We start from the raw sequence: 24,190 nt of genomic DNA, 5'->3' as shown, positions 1-24,190 counted from the left end.
ATATATGAAAATGAATGGTTAGTTCAGAAATGTATAATCTCTGTACACTTAGGCATGCAATGATGACAAAGGAGACATCTTATACAACTAGAAGGAAACAAGTTTTAATCATAATCACAAACAGCAATTCTTTACTGTAAGAGCAGTGAGACTATGGAACTCTCGGCCACATAATAATGTAATGGCTGATTCGATAAACAAGATTAAGGAGGGACTGCTTGCCTTTTCTTGAAACATATATTAGCAAAAGGTTATGGGCACTAAATGGTGGGACATTCGTGGTGGGACATTGATCTGTTGAACCAGTATGATTGCTTTACGTGTCGGGATGACATTGTTTCCCCAGTGTGGGCAGTTAGGATGTGGGTATTGGTCGAAGAATTTGTTACCTATCCTGATGATAAACAAAAAGCAAAAATAAACAGCTCACCTCACCTCACGCGGCCAGCTACAGCTGAATGATTTCCCTATACTGTCTCCGAGCACAGGAATGCCTGTCAACCTCTCCAAGGCAATTACATGAAATGGTGTAACATGTGCAGTCTAGCATCCGGTAAAAGATTGGCAAGGCTAAAATGCATGCACATGCTTGTTACTCCATATCATCAGGATAGGTTGTCAATATTATATGCCCCAAACAAACAGATTAGGGCGGTTACAACAAGGAAAATTGCACTACATAGTCAAAAACCCAATGCCGTGTTTTTAAGAAATGAATGCAAAAAAAAAAATAATTTTTATTATACTGGGCTATAGGGGTGTATCGACAACCTTACAGTTGAAGGTCAGGTGCTAGGCTGAATTTATTTCCACGATTTTCTATCATATCACTGTAAACACGTTTTGACCTTTTTGCCTAGAAAGCCTTTTCAGACCGGTAACTCCATAAGTTGTAAAAAAAGCAAAAATAAAGTCAGACACTATTACCGTAATGAGACGTTATATATCAAAATAAACAGGCCACCATTAATGTCATTATTGCAGTTGATAATAAAATTACTAGTCATTAAGTCTTGTGACTTATACTCAGCATTAAAGGGGTTAAATGCCATACAGTTATATCCAAAATACAAAAAAAAAATATTTAATCCCACCCCACTCCCCAACAAAAAAATAGAAATAAAAAAAATTTCCACAGCGCAGAAGAACGTTGTTACTTAGATTAATGAAAAGTAAGAGAAGTTCAGTTTATTAAGCAAGTGCCTCCCGATCACAGACTTACGTGGCATTATTCCTTGGTTCACCAGCTCTTCCCTTGTCCGCCTCTGTTGGAGCTTCAGCTGTAACACTGGAGGAGAAAAAAGAACTCTTAGTTCCACCATCACCTAAGACCTCGGAGTATTTTCTACAGTTTGTTTTACCAGCAGTGAATTCCCCACCCTCTCAGATAGCAGAAGTGGATCTGATCACAGTGTTGCAGTTTCCGTCATTTTAGGCGATGAAGGAAGTTGCTTGTGGTATTTTAGAACAAGATAAATGAAGATGCACACTATATTATAGCTCTACTCTGTGAAAACAAGAAGATACTTTTTAAGAGCTAGAACTCGTACAAATAGCAATGTTAAAAAATGCTTATAACTGATAAAGTGAATATCAATATTTTATGTTTTTTCGTTCTCCCCGTTGTGCATAATTTATAAGGAGTTTGAATGGTGTGGCAAAACGCATTTTTGACAACTGCCTTATCCAAACTCCTGGCCAGCAGTATTGTGGATGACTACGGAGGTCCACGACTAGAATTTGTTTGTTGTGGCCTCTACCTATTAAATATTTATCACCTACTAAGGTTTCAATGCCCTAACAGAGGTGGGGAACCTTTTTTTTGCCAAGGGCCATTGGGATAGTTTTACCATCACTCGGGGGCCGCAGAAATATCAGCATAAAAATTACCCTGATATATTTGGTCAAACAAATAAGTCACCCCCTACTGTGGTGGCTGGAGCTGCTTCTCTTTGGTGCGGCTGTGAAGTTAGGAGATATTGATCATCTTTCTCACAATGGGTTTTCCAGGTTTGTGTCCGTCTGAAGGGCAGTCAACGCTTTGTGATAGTAAGTTTTGTAAAACATACTTCCCAGGACACGCTGGGAGACTATACATCATGGGAGGACAAGGGGCTTATACCGCACTGGATAAAGCTGGGGGTATATACCGCACTGGATAAAGCTGGGGGCATATACTGCACTGGATAAAGCTGGGGGCATATACCGCACTGGGGAAGCTAGGGCATATACCACACTGGGAAGGCTTGGGCATATACAGCACTGAGGGAGCTAGAGTATAAAACACTGGGGAGGCTAGGGCATATACATCACTGGAGAGGGGCCTAGGGCATATACAGCACTGGAGAGGGGCCTAGGGCATATACAGCACTGGAGAGGGGCCTAGGGCATATACAGCACTGGAGAGGGGCCTAGGGCATATACAGCACTGGAGAGGGGCCTAGGGCATATACAGCACTGGAAGAGGTGAAAGCATATACAGCACTGGGGAGGCTGGGGCATATACAACATTGAGGAGGGCTGGGGGCATGTACAGCACTGGGGAGGGTATTAATAAATGTAGTATATAGTAAATCACAGTAACCAGCATCAGTACACAGAAAAGGAACCATGACGTACTCTGATGACGCTGTGAAATGACAATGATAAGTATGGGGACGTGACTTCTGTCTGACACTGGAGCCAGGCTGTTATTCAAATATATATTTGCAAAGACACTTGAAGAGAATTGGTCATCAGGTTTTTGCTATGTAATCTCACATGTAAGGGCAGAGACTCTGATTCCAGCGATGTATCAATTTACTGGGTGCAGCTGTTGTGATAGAATCACAGTTTTTTCTATCGCAGATCTGGAAGAGCTCAGAATGTTGAGCGCTGTATAATGCGCACACATCTCTAATTGGCAGTTTTTTGCATACAATGTACATTGACAGAAAGCTACTAATCAGTGATAGGAGTGGGGTTGGACCAGTAGACACAAGTGATCATCTCCTGCCAACTATATTGAAACAACAAAAAGACAGCCTAGCATGTCAATCTACATACATCATGGTGCTCTCAAATTACATAGCAAAAACCTAGTCACAAATTCCCTTTAATCTTTCTAGACATGTTATCTTGCTTTAATGCAAGTTGGGGGTGCAGCCCTCCTGATACTGAGGCTGAACAATTACCTTCGTCTCACTTTTTGCTGTGTATTTAATCTGGGACCCAGCTGACCACTTTACCATTCATATTGAAGTTTGGACATGACACAAGTCAGGTACAGAATATGTTTTTAACTTTAGTAGGTTAGGGACTGTCTCAGATGGGTACACCGTGACGAGGTGAGACAGCTTCTTACCTTTTTGCAAAAATGTATATACTAAGTACCCTGTTATTAAGCACTTGCAATTTATTTATTTATAGTCAGAGTATTTTTCCTACAATTTTTCTGTGTCGCCCTGGGCAAGCCAGGGGACACAGATAACAACACCACTACACCCCACACTCCAGGTAGGCACATCACAGCTAACCAGAAATCCTTGTTGCCTTCCTCCAGGAGTCTGTGATGCACACCAGGGGGTGGGCCAGGCGGTTGGCTCCGCCCACCAAGGAGCTCACAACTCTGGAGGCAGGAAGAAAACCAGGCAGATAGCTCAGGGGAGAGCTGGAGAGAGGAGAACTGTCAGGGACATGAAGGAGTGAACAGCAGATTAGCCCAGGCAGGGGCTAGAGTAAACAACAAGAAGTGAAAGTGAAGGAAAGGAAAGTGGAAAAGGAGGAAAGCAAGAAGTGGTGACAGAGCAGAGAGAAGGAGAAGCCTGAGAGCCCAGCTGTGTGTAGGGCTAGAACAGCAAGGTCAGCGACGGCGGTGACTGTCCGGAGTGGGACAGTTCGGAAGTTCCTGGAAGGACCCCGTTGGCTGTGTGCCCGGTGGTCTGGAGCAGTGTTCCGAAGGACAGTCAGCACCAGGGCAGGGGCCTCTCGGACCCCGGCAAGGCTAGGAGTCGCCCAATTTGCCGAATCCGTCAGTGAAGGGGACGCAGATCCCCCAGCACCAAAGTCCCGATTGACGGCAACAGCCCGACCATTAACGGGGAGACACCGCCACCGCCAAGGCACCAGTTTCCCCAGGGCCAGCGCCTGCGGGCAAAGTGTAGAGCTCCTCCGGCCCAGATTGCAGTCGGGGAGCGGGTAACCGGAGGGAATCCACCGCTACCATCAGTCAAACAGGTGCAAGGAAGAGAGACGTCACCGTCACCTACCGGGAGTGCAGGTGCAACCGTCTGTGGGACCGTCCTACCAGCCGTTGGTTTACCGTACAAACTGTGTCCGTGTCTCAGGCTGAGTGAGTACCACAGTGCCGCAAGGCATAGCGCTGCCCCCGCGTCCCTGCGCCCTCCAGGCCCTACCCTTCACATCTCTTCACCGGGCCCCGGGAACACCAACCCCTACCCACGGAGGGGCAACACAACACCTGGCTGCTCCCATCACCATCCCCGGGACCCCCACACTGAGCAGCGGTGGTGCCATCACCACAACCGTGGGTGGCGTCACGAACTATAATCCCAACAAACACCCCCTTTTCACTCACGGGCGAGGAGTGTCGCTCGAGACACCCCGGGATCCGGCCCGCAGCTCGAGCCACCAGGAGCAACTGCCGGACCCGAGCAGAAGGGGTGAGCGCGGTGTGCTGACACCCTCCTCCCCGCCCGCGACAACTTGGCGTCACGAACAGGATCTTACCGCTCTGCCGTCAGGTAGAGGTGCGCCTTGTTACCGCCGGAGGTATCCGGCAGAAAAATTTCAGAAGTCGCCATCTTTGGCGCGAAAAGTTCCCGCTCGAGCGTCTTCTCGAGCAGTAGAAGCGCGAAGGCCAAAACCCCGCCCCGAGAGAGGAGGGGCCGGAAAGAGCTAAGGGGGACGAGATGGCGGCTGGACGCATGTAAGTGTGGCGTCGCAACAAACACACTGGGACTCCCCCGGTCCGTTGACCCTAATGGAAAATGTCCGCTACACCTAGTCCGGCAGAGACTACCGAGCCGGTGTCCGGAACAGCGGCATGGCTAAGGGCCCGGGCGGCGGGGATCTGCCGCCACTATCGGAGTCAGATTGACGGGTTGATGGAGCAGTGGGCCGCGGAGGTGGAAGCGCTAGTTGCTGTGGCCCGAGTGTATGGAGTGGAGGCTGTGATGGAGGAGCTGGAGAATGACCCACGCCCCTGTGTCCCCGAGGGACCGGTCGCTGCGGCTGAGGGGCCCGGCCTGCCCCTGGCTCCTGTGTTACCTCCGTCCTACGCACTCGCGTGCTGCACCGCACCTGGCCCATCGGGTGTGCCTCCCTCTGTGACTGCGGCAGGGGAAGAAGATAGCGACTCCGGGCCTGACACTGCGCCTGTGTCGGAAGAAGAGGAGGAGGTCGTTGCCCTGACCGGCATGGAGGCCACTTATATTCCCCGAACCGGAGGCAACGGGTATCGGGCGGCCCTTCCGCGCCGTGCTTGCCATGCACTGGAGGGGCTGGTGGCCGTGTCCTTCCGCCCCGAGCCGGGTGAGGAGGACGAAAACACCCAGTAGGGCAGCGGATGCCCATTGCACCGTCCCCCGTTGGGACCACCACTGAGTTATTTGTTTGATGTTTGAAAGTTCTGCAATGATGAAAGATGATTACCCGAGTTTGTTACCTGATTTGCTGCAGTGATTTGCAACCGGCTGGAGCCGGCACCGTTGTCCCCGTGGGGACCGTTTAAAGTTAAAAATGCATGGGAACTATCCATGGACAAGCCCGTGAACTCTGCAGGGCAACCACAAACGTTAGTGGCTTGTAAATATGTTGGGTACCGTTACCGTTTCTGCAATGCCGCCTCCGGAGAGGCAGGTTGGAGGGAGGGCCCTGAGCAGAGCAGGCCAGGGCCCAGCCACCAAAGGGACCGGTGGCTACCCTCTGGAGGGAAGGACAGATCCCGCTCGGGTGACTTGTGCTGGACTGTGGGTCAAGGGGTGCTGCCTGGGTTTTAGGGGCAGCATCAGGGCCAGGTTGCTTGGGTGGGAGAGAGCGGAAACCGTGACCGTACACCGTTGAAACGTTTAAAGTAAAATGTGCCTCCCGTCTTGGGAAGAGTTGATTGAAAATGCTTATGTTATGTTTAACCCTGTTATCCCCTTTTTACAGAAAAATAAAACCGGTGTAGGACGGCAGCCCGCGGACGGTCTGCATTTTGCTAAGGGGGAATGTGTCGCCCTGGGCAAGCCAGGGGACACAGATAACAACACCACTACACCCCACACTCCAGGTAGGCACATCACAGCTAACCAGAAATCCTTGTTGCCTTCCTCCAGGAGTCTGTGATGCACACCAGGGGGTGGGCCAGGCGGTTGGCTCCGCCCACCAAGGAGCTCACAACTCTGGAGGCAGGAAGAAAACCAGGCAGATAGCTCAGGGGAGAGCTGGAGAGAGGAGAACTGTCAGGGACATGAAGGAGTGAACAGCAGATTAGCCCAGGCAGGGGCTAGAGTAAACAACAAGAAGTGAAAGTGAAGGAAAGGAAAGTGGTAAAGGAGGAAAGCAAGAAGTGGTGACAGAGCAGAGAGAAGGAGAAGCCTGAGAGCCCAGCTGTGTGTAGGGCTAGAACAGCAAGGTCAGCGACGGCGGTGACTGTCCGGAGTGGGACAGTTCGGAAGTTCCTGGAAGGACCCCGTTGGCTGTGTGCCCGGTGGTCTGGAGCAGTGTTCCGAAGGACAGTCAGCACCAGGGCAGGGGCCTCTCGGACCCCGGCAAGGCTAGGAGTCGCCCAATTTGCCGAATCCGTCAGTGAAGGGGACGCAGATCCCCCAGCACCAAAGTCCCGATTGACGGCAACAGCCCGACCATTAACGGGGAGACACCGCCACCGCCAAGGCACCAGTTTCCCCAGGGCCAGCGCCTGCGGGCAAAGTGTAGAGCTCCTCCGGCCCAGATTGCAGTCGGGGAGCGGGTAACCGGAGGGAATCCACCGCTACCATCAGTCAAACAGGTGCAAGGAAGAGAGACGTCACCGTCACCTACCGGGAGTGCAGGTGCAACCGTCTGTGGGACCGTCCTACCAGCCGTTGGTTTACCGTACAAACTGTGTCCGTGTCTCAGGCTGAGTGAGTACCACAGTGCCGCAAGGCATAGCGCTGCCCCCGCGTCCCTGCGCCCTCCAGGCCCTACCCTTCACATCTCTTCACCGGGCCCCGGGAACACCAACCCCTACCCACGGAGGGGCAACACAACACCTGGCTGCTCCCATCACCATCCCAGGGACCCCCACACTGAGCAGCGGTGGTGCCATCACCACAACCGTGGGTGGCGTCACGAACTATAATCCCAACAAACACCCCCTTTTCACTCACGGGCGAGGAGTGTCGCTCGAGACACCCCGGGATCCGGCCCGCAGCTCGAGCCACCAGGAGCAACTGCCGGACCCGAGCAGAAGGGGTGAGCGCGGTGTGCTGACACCCTCCTCCCCGCCCGCGACATTTCTCCTTGGTTTTTTTCTAGTCTTGAGGCTGCAATTCACATGCTTGTAATGTTGCATGTTTATTGAACATTTGTTACAGCTCAGTTTTTTTGTGTTTTTTGTCTGTTATCTTGCTTTAATGCAAGTTGGGGGTGCAGCCCTCCTGATACTGAGGCTGAACAATTACCTTCGTCTCACTTTTTGCTGTGTATTTAATCTGGGACCCAGCTGACCACTTTACCATTCATATTGAAGTTTGGACATGACACAAGTCAGGTACAGAATATGTTTTTAACTTTAGTAGGTTAGGGACTGTCTCAGATGGGTACACCGTGACGAGGTGAGACAGCTTCTTACCTTTTTGCAAAAATGTATATACTAAGTACCCTGTTATTAAGCACTTGCAATTTATTTATTTATAGTCAGGGTATTTTTCCTACAATTTTTCTCCTTGGTTTTTTTCTAGTCTTGAGGCTGCAATTCACATGCTTGTAATGTTGCATGTTTATTGAACATTTGTTACAGCTCAGTTTTTTTGTGTTTTTTAGCACTGGAGAGGGGCCTAGGGCATATACAGCACTGGAGAGGGGCCTAGGGCATATACAGCACTGGAAGAGGTGAAAGCATATACAGCACTGGGGAGGCTGGGGCATATACAACATTGAGGAGGGCTGGGGGCATGTACAGCACTGGGGAGGGTATTAATAAATGTAGTATATAGTAAATCACAGTAACCAGCATCAGTACACAGAAAAGGAACCATGACGTACTCTGATGACGCTGTGAAATGACAATGATAAATATGGGGACGTGACTTCTGTCTGACACTGGAGCCAGGCTGTTATTCAAATATATATTTGCAAAGACACTTGAAGAGAATTGGTCATCAGGTTTTTGCTATGTAATCTCACATGTAAGGGCAGAGACTCTGATTCCAGCGATGTATCAATTTACTGGGTGCAGCTGTTGTGATAGAATCACAGTTTTTTCTATCGCAGATCTGGAAGAGCTCAGAATGTTGAGCGCTGTATAATGCGCACACATCTCTAATTGGCAGTTTTTTGCATACAATGTACATTGACAGAAAGCTACTAATCAGTGATAGGAGTGGGGTTGGACCAGTAGACACAAGTGATCATCTCCTGCCAACTATATTGAAACAACAAAAAGACAGCCTAGCATGTCAATCTACATACATCATGGTGCTCTCAAATTACATAGCAAAAACCTAGTCACAAATTCCCTTTAATCTTTCTAGACAGGCAAGTACCGAGACCTCCCCACACCCTCCCCATTTTCTGTATTACATAGCCACCACATATTATACCGCTGAGCACTTATGGCTACCCTCCCTACTTGGTTTCATTTCCCCTCAGCCTTGCACATTGAACATCTCACCGCCAGCTATCTAGTAAGTAAGTATAGACACAAGGCACTCCCAAAATTCTTGATGCTGTGATTTATTTATCAGTGGATGTGCATAAATAACGTTTTCGGTCACAGAAGACCTTCATCAGTTGCACATGGGGAAACTGGATGGTGCTCGTGTCACAGCGCGGTATCCACCGCTGCATGGGGGATACCGCGCTGTAAACGTTATTTATGCACATCCACTGATAAATAAAATCACAGCATCAAGAATTTTGGGAGTGCCTTGTGTCTATACTTAGTTTCTTGGCTTTGGAACCTACTAAGTGCACCCCTTTCCATCTACACAATACTCTCCATTTCAAGGAAGTGCCATTTGTTATATTCAAGCTATCTAGTAAGTGACCAGAGCAGGTTGCTGGTGGCATCCGCTTTCTACAGCTCCCTCTTCTCTCCTATCACAGTAGCTATAATCATTTACAATCAATTATTTAGCACCTTCGCTCACATTCCAAGTGGCTCTTTCCGTGGACCTCCTTATAGGGGAAGCTATGGGTGCGAAGTATACCAAAGGACATCTTACTGACTCTCCTGGTCTAACAAGAGACATACATGGTCAAAATTGTTGGTACCCCTCGTTTAATGAAAGAAAAACCCACAATGGTAACATAAATAACTTGCATCTGACAAAAGTAATAAAATAAAATCTATGAAAATGAACAAATGAAAGTCAGACATTGATTTTCTGCTTCCACAGATTTTTTTAAAAAAAATAAAACTCATGAAATAGGACTGGACAGAAATGATGGCCGTCCTCCTCCTTCTCCTCCTTAACTTAATATTTGGTTGCACAACCTTTTGAGGCAATCACTGCAATCAAACGATTCCTGTAACTGGCAATGAGACTTCTGCGCTTCTCGACAGGTATTTTGGCCACTCCTCAAGAGCAAACTGCAATTGTCTGGTGTTTGAAGGTTGCCTTTTCCAGACGGCATGTTTCAGCTCTTTCCAAAGATGCTCAATAGGATTTAAGTCAGGGCTCATAGAAAACAACTTCAGAATAGTCCAATGTTTTCTTCTTAGCCATTCTTGGGTGTTTTTAGCTGTGTGTTTTAGGTCATTATCCTGATGCAAGACCCATGACCTGCGACTGAGACCAAGCTTTCTGACACTGGGCAGCACATTTCTCTCTAGAATCTCTTGATAGTCCTGAGATTTCATTGTACCCTACACATGTTTGTCCAGACATATTTCATTTTTTTAAAATTCTGTGGAAAAATGGTTGAAAAGCAATGTCTGACTTCCATTTGTTCTTTTTCAAAGATTTTTTTTATTTATTACTTTTGTCAGATTCGAGGTATTTCTGTGACCACTGTGTAGGCTTTGCTTTTCTCCTCCACTGCCCACCTGCGTATCCTTCTCTACAATTACTGCTATACATACAAAGTGTTCACCATATATATCATAAAAGATCATTACTCAGTCCTTTGGCTTTTTTAAAGTTTCTGGCTAATTTGAGTGTGGACATTTCTACCCTTCATTGTAAGGAAAGTTCTTCCTGTAACCCTAAAATTGTACATCAGACCACTGAACTATTGGCTATTAACCACTAGCTGTGCAGGGCTGTAATTAAATACATGTAATAGCAATAAATACCAATATATAAACCCTCAAAGTAGAAAGGTATATCCAATAGCAAAAGGGGGTTTAATCACAAAAATCTCCTAGGAGACACAGAATATTAAAACTTAACATTTATTAAGACCAGGGCTGTGGAGTCGGTAAGCCAAGCCTTCGACTCCGACTCCTCAATTTCTCTTGCACCGACTACGACTCCTGCATATATTGCTTATAGTTAGGTGAAAAATTTATTGTAGTACATGAACATGTGTATGTGAACATCAGACATTTAATAATTTTTATGATACAATAATCAAGATATTTGGATAGAACATAAAATATATTTATTGGAATACAACTTTAGAACACAAAAAACTAATAAATTGTAAATATGTAATACACTATGTAATATACAGTAGATTACATATATATCTTGTGTGTATGTATATATATATATATATATATATATTACATATTGTATTACATATTTACAATTTATTAGTTTGTGTTCTAAAGTTGTATCCAATAAATATTTTATGTTCTATCCAAATATCTTGATTATTGTATCATAAAAATAATTAAATGTCTGATGTTCACATTGTACTACAATAAATTTTTCACTTAAATATAAGCAGTATACTAAATATTATTTAGTAAAATATTCAGCACATTCTGCATTGCACTACTGTCCCCAATTTATTATATATTTTAGGAGTCTGAGTCGGTACATTTTATACCGACTCCGACTCCACCAAAATGAGCTCCGACTCAGACGCCACAGCCCTGATTAAGACCATAATAAAAGTGAACAGGGTCACTAGTGAACGTGATTTAAAAGAAAACACAGTGTCTGGTCACAGCCTCACAAGTACCAGCACCAATGCGTATGACACACACGATACATCCATATGTGTAATGACTAGTGTTGAGCGAGTATGCTTGTCACTACTCTGTACTCGCACGAGTATCACTGTACTCGGGCTACTCGGCGGGGACCGAGTAATCTCGCGATACTCGTGCTGTACTCGTGGTCTTCATCCCTGCATGTTGGCACTCTTTTGAGAGACAGCCCTCATGCAGGGATTGGCTGGCAGACCACGGCAATGCCACAACCCTGTTAGTTGTGGAATTGCAGTGATTGGCCTGCCTGCACAGCGTAACCGAGCCTTTATACCGGCGGGCGCGCTGTGCTCTGCACACAGCCATCCAGACAGTCAGTGGAGGGAGAGTGTTGCTGCTTCAGGGAAAGGTTTGCGGCCCTTTATAGTTATTTCCGTAGCAGGGCTGCAAACAGTGTGACCAGAAGTCCTTCTCAGGACTATTGTAGTTGTATACAGGCAGGCAGGGTATAGCCAGGTCGGAGTACAGGAGCAGAGTCCTTCTCAGGACTATTGTTGCTGTATACAGGCAGGGCAGGCAGGGTATAGCCAGGTCGGAATACAGGCTAGTGACCAGAAGAGTCACTCTCAGGACTATTGTAGCTGTATACAGGCAGGCAGGGTATATAGCCATTCCTAGTGGTGACCGTATACCAGCCTTCATCATATCTGGGACTGGTGTACACAGTCTAAAACAGTCCTGATAGTGTCAGACTTCTCAGTAATTGTCGCTCCTAAAAAGCGGTTAGGTTCTTAGTGCGTCCGTGCTTGCATTTAAAAACCGCACGTGTGTGCCTGTTGGTGGCAGCGTACAGGTGCACTTGTGTGCGTTTTGCACAAACTTGGATATAACGCACAAGTCTAGTGAATACACGTCAGCACAGCATTGCAAAATGCGCAAGGGCGTTGGCAACGAACAAGGAAGTGGACGTGATGGTGGTGCAGACAGAGGCCGAGGTCGTGGGCAAGCTCTAATTTCGCCACAACAAAGGGCCACATCTACTCGCTCGCACGTCCTGTCCCAAATTCTTGGGGACCGCAGCAGTACACCGCTCTTGAACCAAGACCAGTGTCAACAGGTTGTTAGTTGGATAGCGGATAATGCTTCCAGTCAGATTGGCACCACCACAAACACTCTGTCTTCCACACGGTCAAGTGTCAGTAGCCGTGATACTGCACCGCACATTTCAGTACCTGATCCTCCTTCCTACCACAAGGCTGAGTACACGTCCACGGACATTACTGATCCCACACTTGGACACTCGGAAGAGCTGTTCACGTTTCCATTCGCACATTCTGGCCTCTCGCCAGCTCCTGTTGAAGTGGGTCATGAGGAGATCGTATGTACAGATGCCCAAATATTTGAGCAGCCACGTTCTCACGAAGTTGGCAACGTGTCTCAACAAGGGGTGGACGATGATGAGACACAATTGTCATGAAGTCAGGAGGTGGAGCAGGGTGCAGAAGAGGAAGACGACGTGGTTGATGATCCAGTAACTGACCCAACCTGGCAGGAGGATATGCAGAGCGAGGACAGCAGTGCACAGGGGGAGGGAGGCGTAGCATCCCAACAGGCAGTAAGAAGCAGGGTGGTGGCCCCAGGCAGAAGTCAGGCAACCGTTCCCCGGATCAACAACACGACACAAGGTGCCTGTACAAATGTTAGGTCTTCCCGAGTCTGGCAGTTTTTTAAGTTGGCTCCAGATGATTCTAAAAAGGCCATTTGCAACACCTGCCGTGCCAGCATCAGCAGGGGTACCAAAACTAGCAGCCTGACCACCACCAGCATGATCAGGCACATGTCAGCCAAGCACCCAACTTTGTGGGATGTACAACAGAGTCGAGGAGCAGTGCTTGCTGATGTCACTGCTACGTCTTCGCTTGTTGTGCATGCGAGCCAATCCCCTTGTCCATGCTGCCTGCGAACAAGCCTCCTCCGGCCCTGCACCTGCAGTTGCCTACGCAGAAATAACACCATCATCAAGCACGTCCTTGTCCCAGTGCAGCGTTCAGTTATCCATTCAGCAAACCTTTGAACGCAGGCGCAAATACACTGCCAACGCCCCACATGCCACAGTTCTAAATGCTAACATTTCGCGACTGCTTGCGCTGGAAATGTTGCCTTTTAGGCTGGTGGAGACAGAAGCATTCCGCGACCTGATGGCGGCAGCTGTCCCACGTTACTCGGTCCCCAGCCGCCACTATTTCTCCCGGTGTGCCGTCCCCGCGTTGCATAACCACGTGTCACAAAACATCACACGTGCCCTGAACAACGCTGTTTCAGCCAAAGTCCACCTAACCACAGACACGTGGACAAGTGCTTGTGGGCAAGGCCGCTACATCTCGTTGACGGCACACTGGGTTAATATTGTGGAAGCTGGGACCCTGTCTGAGCGAGGGACGATACACGTCATTCCCACACCAAGGTTTGCAGGCCCTACCTCAGTCAGGGTTTCACCCACACTCTACAGCTCCGGAATGTCATGCTCTTCAGCCGCCTCCTCCTCCTGCGCATCCTCATCCACTTTACCCTCCACACCAGTCCCAAGCTGGAAGCACTGCAGCACTGCCTCGGCGAAGCGGCAACAGGCTGTGCTGAAGCTAATCTGCATAGGTGACAAACCCCACAATGCAGAAGAGGTGTGGACAGCTCTGAAACAGCAGGCAGATCACTGGCTCACACCTCTGAACCTAAAGCCAGGAAAGGTCGTGTGTGACAATGGCCGGAACCTGGTGGCGGCTTTGAGGCGAGGCCAGCTGACACATGTTCCATGTGTGGCCCATGTGCTCAACCTCGTGGTTCAGCGGTTTCTAAAGTCATACCCAGAGCTGTCTGATCTACTGGTAAAAGTTCGCCGCCTGTCTGCACATTTTCGAAAGTCACCTACTGCTTCAGCCGGCCTTGCCGGCTTTCAGCGCCGTTTGCATCTTCCGGCTCACAGACTGGTGTGTGATGTCCCCACGCGTTTGAATTCAACTCTGCACATGTTGGTCAGGATATGTGAGCAGAAGAGGGCAGTTGTTGAGTACCTGCATCACCTAAGCCGTAGGGAAATGGGTCAAACTCCACACATTACACCTGAGGAGTGGAGATGGATGTCCGACCTATGTACCATCCTCCAAAACTTTGAGGACTCCACCAAGATGGTGAGTGGTGATGACGCCATTATTAGCGTCACCATACCGCTTCTCTGCCTTCTAAAACAGTCTCTGCTCAAAAACAAACATGATGCATTGCAGGCGGAGCGCGATGAGTTGGAGCAAGAAACAGTAGTGGGTGTGGGTGATAACACACAGCCCAGCCTCGTCTCATCACAACGTGCAGTGGAGGACTATGACGAGGAGGAGGATGAAGACATGGAGCAACTCTCCGGTCAAATTGAGGATATGACATGCACACCAGTCATATCCTCGGTTCAGCGTGGCTGGCCAGAGGACAGGGTAGATGAGGAGGAGGACGAGGACGACAGCATGTTCAGTCATCGTGTTGGTCAGGATACTGAAGTACTGGCTGTTAAGAGTCTGGCGCACATGGCTGACTTTATGGTAAGCTGCCTGTCTCGTGACCCTCGCGTTAAGAACATCTTGGCCGACAATCATTACTGGTTGGTAACACTGTTAGACCCACGCTACAAGGAGAACTTTGTGTCTCTTATTCCCGAGGCGGAGAGGTCAGCCAAAATGCAGCAGTTCCGGAAGGCCATAGTCACGGAAGTAGGCAAAGCATTCCCATCACAAAACGCTAGCGGCATAGGTCAGGAATCAGTGGACAACCAAGGCGTACAGCCGAGAGGGGCACAAGTCCAATCCGCCAGAGGTAGGGGAACAGTCTTTAAGATGTGGGACAGTTTTCTCAGCCCCTGAGGTGCAGGGTAGTGCCACAAGAAATCCTAAATTTGCCCAGATGCTCAAGGAGTACCTTGCAGATCGAACAACTGTACTCCGACATTCCTCTGTGCCTTACAATTATTGGGTATCCAAGGTGGACACGTGGCATGAATTGGCTCTCTACGCCTTGGAAGTCCTGGCCTGCCCTGCCGCTAGCGTTTTGTCAGAGCGTTAAGTGCCGCAGGTGGAATCATTACAGATAAACGCACCCGCCTGTCAACTGAAAATGCTGACAGGCTGATTCTGATCAAGATGAACAAGGGTTGGATTGGGCCAGACTTCACCACACCACCAGCAAATGAGAGCGGAATTTAAAGTTTGTAACGGGAATTTGCCATGTACCTCCACTCACCCATGGGTACACACTTCTGGACTTTGGATAATCGCTGGACTGCTCCTCCTTCTCCTCATGCGCCACCATGATGACCGTTACAATAGTTAGGCCGTTGTTTCAGGTATACCCCCAGTGGTAAATTTTTTCGCCCATTCTTTCAGAATGGACATTACAACGACAGGAGACCCGCTCCTTTGCAATGGGAACAATGTTTTGAGGCCCTCATGCACATCTCTATCCAGGGACAATGTGGAGCCTCCCAATTTTTGGCTGCCCTGCCAAAGAGATATACTACAATAGACCCACTTCCGTATAATGGGCACTTCAGGTTTACAGGCCCTCATGCACGTCTCTATCTAGGGACAACGTGGAGCCGCCCAATTTTTGGCTGCCCTGCCAAAGGGCTATACTACAATAGACCCACTTCCTTACAATGGGCACTTCAGGTTTACAGGCCCTCATGCACGTCTCTATCCAGGGACAACGTGGAGCCTCCCAATTTTTGGCTGCCCTGCCAAAGGGCTATACTACAATAGACCCACTTCCTTACAATGGGCACTTCAGGTTTACAGGCCATCATGCACGTCTGTATGCAGGGGCATTGGTGAACCTCACAATTTTGGACTTCCCTGGCAAAGGAAAATACTACAAAGACTCACTTCCTCAAAATGGGTACATTACACTCAAGAGGCCTTCATGTACGTCTCTTCTCAGGGACATCGGAGTGCCACACAATGTTTTCACGTAAAATCTTTCATGTAATCTCCAAAAGTAACATACACCAGCTCTATCTCACTATTGGGTATGTGCCCTTAACATTTCCGCCATGAAAATTCATTTTGGTGTCATTTTTGAAGGTTTTCTGGTGAGTCCGTAAAAATGGCGTAAAACGCTAACAAAATTGTTCACAGCTGTGACTTTTGAGTGATAAATGCTTCAAGGGGTCTTCCCCATGCTGTTGCCATGTCATTTGAGCACTCTTCTGAGACTTTTGTGACATTTTTAGGGTTTCTAACATGCTGCCGGGGGTCATTTCATAAAAATACTCGGGTCTCCCATAGGATAACATTGGGCTCGGTGCTCGGGCCGAGTACACGAGTATCTTGGGATGCTCGGCCTGAGCCTCGAGCACCCGAGCTTTTTAGTACTCGCTCATCACTAGTAATGACCAGTATGGCCATACACTAATCAAACCTCACAGAAAAACCACCTCACAACCGAGTGGACACCGAGGTAATTATGGAAGACAAGACCGAAATCAATTCTTTATAGCTTAGGAAACCACACTTCTTACCGAGTGGACCCTGCAAAAAAAGGAAAGGTCTCACCAATTCAGACTGGCTTTTCAATGCAGCAAACCTGGGACATCATGATTCCTCATATCTATATACAGTCAGGGCCAGAAATATTTGGACAGTGACACAAGTTTTGTTATTTTAGCTGTTTACAAAAACATGTTCAGAAATACAATTATATATATAATATGGGCTGAAAGTGCACACTCCAAGCTGCAATATGAGAGTTTTCGCATCCAAATCGGAGAAAGGGTTTAGGAATCATAGCTCTGTAATGCATAGCCTCCTCTTTTTCAAGGGACCAAAAGTAATTGGACAAGGGACTCTAAGGGCTGCAATTAACTCTGAAGGCGTCTCCCTCGTTAACCTGTAATCAATTAAGTAGGTAAAAGGTCTGGGGTTGATTACAGGTATCTGGTTTTGCATTTGGAAGCTGTTGCTGTGACCAGACAACATGCGGTCTAAGGAACTCAATTGAGGTGAAGCAGAACATCCTGAGGCTGAAAAAAAAGAAAGAATCCATCAGAGAGATAGCAGACATGCTTGGAGTAGCAAAATCAACAGTCTGGTACATTCTGAGAAAAAAGGAATTGACTGGTGAGCTTGGGAACTCAAAAAGGCCTGGGCGTCCACGGATGACAACAGTGGTGGATGATCGCCGCATACTTTCTTTGGTGAAGAGAACCCGTTCACAACATCAACTGAAGTCCAGAACACTCTCAGTGAAGTAGGTGTATCTGTCTCTTAAGTCAACAGTAAAGAGAAGACTCCATGAAAGTAAATACAAAGGGTTCACATCTAGATGCAAACCATTCATCAATTCCAAAAATAGACAGGCCAGAGTTAAATTTGCTGAAAAACACCTCATGAAGCCAGCTCAGTTCTGGAAAAGTATTCTATGGACAGATGAGACAAAGATCAACCTGTACCAGAATGATGGGAAGAAAAAAGTTTGGAGAAGAAAGGGAACGGCACATGATCCAAGGCACACCACATCCTCTGTAAAACATGGTGGAGGCAACGTGATGGCATGGGCATGCATGGCTTTCAATGGCACTGGGTCACTTGTGTTTATTGATGACATAACAGCAGACAAGAGTAGCCGGATGAATTCTGAAGTGTACAGGGATATACTTTCAGCCCAGATTCAGCCAAATGCCGCAAAGTTGATCGGACGGCGCTTCATAGTACAGGTGGACAATGCCCCAAGCATACAGCCAAAGCTACCCAGGAGTTCATGAGTGCAAAAAAGTGGAACATTCTGCAATGGCCAAGTCAATCACCAGATCTTAACCCAATTGAGCATGCATTTCACTTGCTCAAATCCAGACTTAAGACGGAAAGACCCACAAACAAGCAAGACCTGAAGGCTGCGGCTGTAAAGGCCTGGCAAAGCATTAAGAAGGAGGAAACCCAGCGTTTGGTGATGTCCATGGGTTCCAGACTTAAGGCAGTGATTGCCTCCAAAGGATTCGCAACAAAATATTGAAAATAAAAATATTTTGTTTGGGTTTGGTTTATTTGTCCAATTACTTTTGACCTCCTAAAATGTGGAGTGTTTGTAAAGAAATGTGTACAATTCCTACAATTTCTATCAGATATTTTTGTTCAAACCTTCAAATTAAACGTTACAATCTGCACTTGAATTCTGTTGTAGAGGTTTCATTTCAAATCCAATGTGGTGGCATGCAGAGCCCAACTCGCGAAAATTGTGTCACTGTCCAAATATTTCTGGACCTAACTGTATATAATTGCCTTATTCTGTCTGTCTAACTAAAATTGTGTCCTTACCGTGACATGTCCTCACGGTGACAAACAGCGGATTGGCCGCTTGGCTCGCCATGGCCCCGCCCACCCGCACGGATTGGCCGCTTTGCTCGCCATGGCCCTGCCCACCCGCACGGATTGGCCGCTCGGCACACATTCATAGAACTCACATGGATTTGCCGCTCGGCATGGACACGCCCCCTCACTCGCCACAAACAGCAGATTGGCCGATGGGCTCGGCATTGCCCCGCCCCCCCCACACGGATTAGCCGATCGCTTTGGACCCACCGCTCGCCCTGGACCCGCTCCCTCACCCTCACGCATTAGACGCTCGCCCCCCTGCACGCATTCATAGAACCCACACAGAGCCCCCGAACACCGCCAGGACAAAGTGGAAACACTACCTTATCCCGGCTCGCGGCACACGTGTGTCAGAGCCGGTGTAGGCTGCTGGGCTCGGCCTGGCCCCGCCGCTCGCCTCGGCCTGGCCCCGCCCTCCGCATGGATTGACCGCTCGCCCTGGCCCTCCGCACGCATCGCCAGATATAACCTTGCGATGCTGGGATCGTGACGGAGCCGGTGTATGCTGGTAACCATTATACACATCGGGTAACTAAGGTCCCTTGGTTACCCGATGTGTATCATAGTTACCAGTGTACACCGGCTCCGTCACGATCCCAGCAGCGCCAGACTAACCTTGTGATGCTGGGATCGTGACGGAGCCGGTGAACGCTGGTAACCATTATACATATCGGGTAACTAAGGTCCCTTAGTTACCCGATGTGTATCATGGTTACCAGTGTACAGGGTTACCAGGGTGTGCGGGGAGCCGGCATATGCTGACGCCTCGCCCGCTCGGCTCTGTCCCCGGCACACGTTTACCCGCTCAGCCCCGCCCCCGGCACACGTTGGCATGCTCGGCCCAGCCCCCGGCGGCCCGCTTGGCCCCGCCCCGTCACACGTTGGCACGCTCGGTCCCGCCCCCAGCACACGTTGGCCCGCTCGGCCCTGCCCCCGGTGGCCTGCTCGGCCGCGCCCCCGGCCCACGTTGGCCCGCTCGGTCCCGCCCCCAGCACACGTTGGCCGGCTCAGCCCTGCCCCTGGTGGCCCACTCGGCCCTGCCCCACGTTGGCATGCTTGTCCCAGCCCCGCCCCACGTTGGCCCGCTCGGTCCCGCCCCCAGCACACGTTGGCCCGCTCGGCCCTGCACCTGGTGGCCCGCTCGGCCCCGCCCCGGCACACATTGCCCCACTTGGTCCCGCCCCCAGCACACGTTGGCCCGCTCGGCCCTGCACCCGGTGGCCCGCTTGGCCCCGCCTACGGCACACGTTGGCCCGCTCCGTCCTGCCCCCAGCACACGTTGGCTCGCTCGGCCCTGCCTCCGGTGGCCTGCTCGGCCCCGCCCCCGGCACACGTTGGCCCGCTTGGCCCCGCCCTGGCACACGTTGGGCACCTATACACCTCCCCCCAGGACGACTACTCCCATTATACTCTTTCCCCAGGACTACTTCTCCCATTATACTCCTCTCCCCCCAGGACTACTCCTCCTATTATAGTCCTCCTATTATACTCCTCTCTGAGTATAATAGCAGAACTATTATAGCATGGGGGATGGAGCACGATGGGGGGTGCGCAGCATGGGGGATGGAGCACGATGGGGGGTGCGCAGCATGGGGGATGGAGCACGATGGGGGGTGCGCAGCATGGGGGATGGAGCACGATGGGGGGTGCGCAGCATGGGGGATGGAGCACGATGGGGGGTGCGCAGCATGGGGGATGGAGCACGATGGGGGATGCGCAGCATGGGGGATGGAGCACGATGGGGGATGCGCAGCATGGGGGAAGGAGCACGATGGGGAGTGCGCAGCATGGGGGATGGAGCACGGTGGGTGTGCACACCTCCCCCCAAAACACACACATACACCGCCACATGCGCACCGCACAACACACCACACACACACACACTGGGAAGCACAAACACCGCCCTACACAGACACCCACACACGCAGACAACGCCGCACACACACAACACCCAACACACAAACACCGCGGCATACACAAATATACGCACATATCACGCAACACACACACATTGCACAAAACATACCTTCCCCAAAACAGACACACGCACCCCACACCCACACAAACCGCGCAACACACCCAGCACCACACACAGACAACACTGCAGACACACAGCGCTCCACAAACAACGCAACACACGCAACGCAACACACAAACAACACCGCTCTCACCCCCCCCCCCACACACCCAGAACATTTACAACGCCCTACACAAACACTTGGCAACTACACACAACATATATATATATATATATAAACAAAAATCATACATTAACTACACAATAAATTCTAGGATACCCGATGCGTTAGAATCGAGCCACCTTCTAGTATCATATAAACGTCCTTCATTGGTTTGTCTCATAATGCAGATTGATAAAAACTTACGACGCGTTTCAATAGATCTTCAGGAAAGTCAAAATTAAAAAATGCTCCGCATTTTGTCAGTACACATCAGAGCAACTGACCATAATAAACGCCTTTTACTGGACACAAGTCCTCCACAGATAAAACGGATTCAAATGTGCTGCTCCACATTTGAAATGCGTCGGAAGTTCTTTTATCATATAAAATATACTGTAATTGAATACAAATTGATGTTCTCTACAATGAAACATTAAGAACATCTTAGGATAAAACAAGTGGGTCTTCATAATATTTTCATATATCAGCTGATGGAGAGCAGATGCCGATTACATCTTTCTAATCTTCTTTTCCCCATGGTTTGGGCATATATAGTGCAGGGAATTTATTCAATAAGACATCTCGCACTATGAAGCTGGGTGTACGAGTCCTGGCTTCAAACCCATGTAGTGCGCATGACCGAAAGTCCAGAATCATGTGCACTGAGCCAAAATCCAGGACTCTGACTCAATGGCAGTAGAGAGGTGAGCAAGACCATCCTCTGACGCTGCACATTCCTTAGCATGTAAGCATGCTCACAGGGGCATACTAACATGCTAAGGAGGACGACTAGCCAGGGGAAATCACGCCCTTGTGGCCTCATTAGCATATGATAAAAGATCTTTAGAAATACTCTTTCTAAAGATCTCTTTATCTATGCTACTATAGGCTGGGACAGCTAGGCAGGGATTACCAATATGCACCTAGGACTGCGCGTGGTTCTGGGTGCATATTGCACATGACAGATTACCTTTAATTCTTGATCTTTATTAAGTATGGCGACTCTACTGAAATATTTGTTCTGTTTTTAATATAGTTGACTACGCTGCGTATTAATCTCATGTGAGCAAATTATATGTATATTTCATGGGTTGTCAAGAGGTTAGAAGATGAGAAAACATTTTTCTAGGATAGACTGAATAACCTCATATAAAGTCTCCAATAACCATCTCCCCAATGACTCGGTCAAATTGTTAAACAAGCCAAGGGTACAATGGACAAAGCACTAATTTCACACTACAAGAGATTTTTTTTTTTATGCATTGACCAATATGTTGGGAAGCTAAGGTTACACATAAAGATCCATAGGAGAGGTTTATGTTGACCAATTTCAGAGGAGCAATGGGAGGAAGTCTTGAATAAGTACCTAAGCTTCCTGGAAGTGAACCATGACAACTGTCACAGCTTCTTATGTTGTACATGGTCTATAAACTTCCTTACTTCCTACTTGGAGTGATGTCATATTGGACATTTTGAGTCAGATCTACAAAAGGCTAACTAATGCATATGTTATGTAGGGAAATTGGCATATTCGGGTAAGCTGTACTCGATATTGATTCCTGGAGATACCAAGAACTATCTTTTTGAGATTTCAAACAATACAAATATTGATGAAAGATCTATGCTCGGAGTCCAGTGCATGCTCTATCACAGACCTATGCAAACTACGGCCCATTTGCCCCATTCTGCCCAGAGATTGGAACAGCAAGAGGGCTGGAAACAGTGGCTTGCGGGCCGCATTCCACCCTCGCCACCTGTATATGACGTCTCAATTTCACCTGTTTGTGCATCTTCGGGATGCCAATACCAGTGAATGAAATGGTGGAGAGGTAGGACGTCTATAAATTGCCTGCGTGGAGCCTCAAAGAGCAAAGATCGGAGCAGCACACAGGCGGGGTGAATAGTGTTTGTTTTGGGTTTTTTTGTCATTCAGTTGTGGGGTGACTATGTTCGTAAGCCGGACCAACATTATGTGTTTGAGAATACGGTAGCGTTAATCATTCTGTGTTTGAAGGCTGTGAGGGGTCATACTCTGTGGGGCTATCGTAATGTGTTGCGGGGCAATGGGAGATCATAATGTGGGGCTCATTATTCTGTATTGGGGGCTGTGAAGCATCATTCTGTGTTTCAGGGCTGTGGGAGATTATAATCTGTGGAGAACTGTGGGGACCATTTTACTGTGTATAGGAGGCCATCATGCCGTTTTGGGGCTGAGGTGGCCATCTTATTGTGTTGAGCGCTATGGTGGGACTCACCATTCTGCATATAGGGAATCAAACTACATGAGTGCTATCATTCTGTGTGGGATCATACTTTTTTGGGAGGTCGTGGGGGGCAATCATAATGGGCTATAATCTGTGGGATCCATCATACTGTTCAGAGACTGTTGGGGATCATACTGTGGTGAGGACGATCATACCTTGTGAGGAAATGTGTGGGAAAACATACTGTGTGTGGCATAATATAATACTGTCTAGGGAGCTAACTGTGTGTGAGGGCAACATTCTGTTTTTAGGGGGGGTGATGATCATAGTACAAAAGGTTGAATAAAAGGAGTAGTATGAGTCACTGCTTTTTATAAAACTTGAAAAAAAAAATCAAAATATATTATATTGATCTGCTTAATAATAAGGAGCAGAAATCTAAAGAAGCGAGGAAGATACAAGCCATACCCCCCTCGATTCAGGAATTTATAAATAAAATGAATGGTATTATAGGGTTAGAAGGACATATCCACTTTAAATATAAATGTATTCTAAAACTTGAATCTTTGTGGGAAGGGGAAGATGGAAACATACACCCGGCCTGAGTGTCCAGGAGCTGCTTAATAGAGAGTGTAGCCAGGATAATCAGCCATAGTAATCGTCCATTATTTATATAATAAATTAAATATATATATCTATATATATATATATATATATATATATATATATATATATAATATAATAAATATATATATCTCTATATATCTCTATATATCTCTATATATCTCTATATATCTCTATATATCTCTATATATCTCTATATATCTCTATATATCTCTATATATATATCTATCGTTCTCTCTCTCTATTATATATATATATATATATATATATATATATATATATATATATATATATACTAGAAGGTGGCCCGATTCTACGCATCGGGTATTCTAGAATTTACGTATTGTGTAGTTCATGTATGATTTTTGTTATATATTGTGAGGTAAATCCGGAGATATGACGATAAATCATGACATTCAAGTCATGTCAGGAAGCCCTCTCCTGGTGTCACTACCCCCTTCCCTTCACACAACTGGTTTAGCAACAAAT

At 47.9% G+C, this 24,190-nt stretch overlaps 1 protein-coding gene across 2 annotated transcripts in view; it reads right to left on the bottom strand.

Moving 5' to 3' along the window:
• The window catches only part of MRTFA (myocardin related transcription factor A), a 286,868-nt gene that overhangs the window by 223,184 nt on the left and 39,494 nt on the right, over positions 1-24,190 (bottom strand). For both annotated transcript variants that reach the window (XM_075321914.1, XM_075321915.1), the window contains one exon: positions 1,223-1,288. In XM_075321914.1, the coding sequence (XP_075178029.1) occupies positions 1,223-1,288 (66 nt within the window). Of the gene's footprint in view, positions 1-1,222; positions 1,289-24,190 lie in introns of those variants that run through there.

This window comes from Anomaloglossus baeobatrachus, chromosome 8, assembly GCF_048569485.1.
Source record: "Anomaloglossus baeobatrachus isolate aAnoBae1 chromosome 8, aAnoBae1.hap1, whole genome shotgun sequence".
Lineage (NCBI taxonomy): Eukaryota > Metazoa > Chordata > Amphibia > Anura > Aromobatidae > Anomaloglossus > Anomaloglossus baeobatrachus.
Note: the sequence above shows the minus strand (reverse complement) of the source record. Positions and strands in the feature narration are given on the sequence as shown.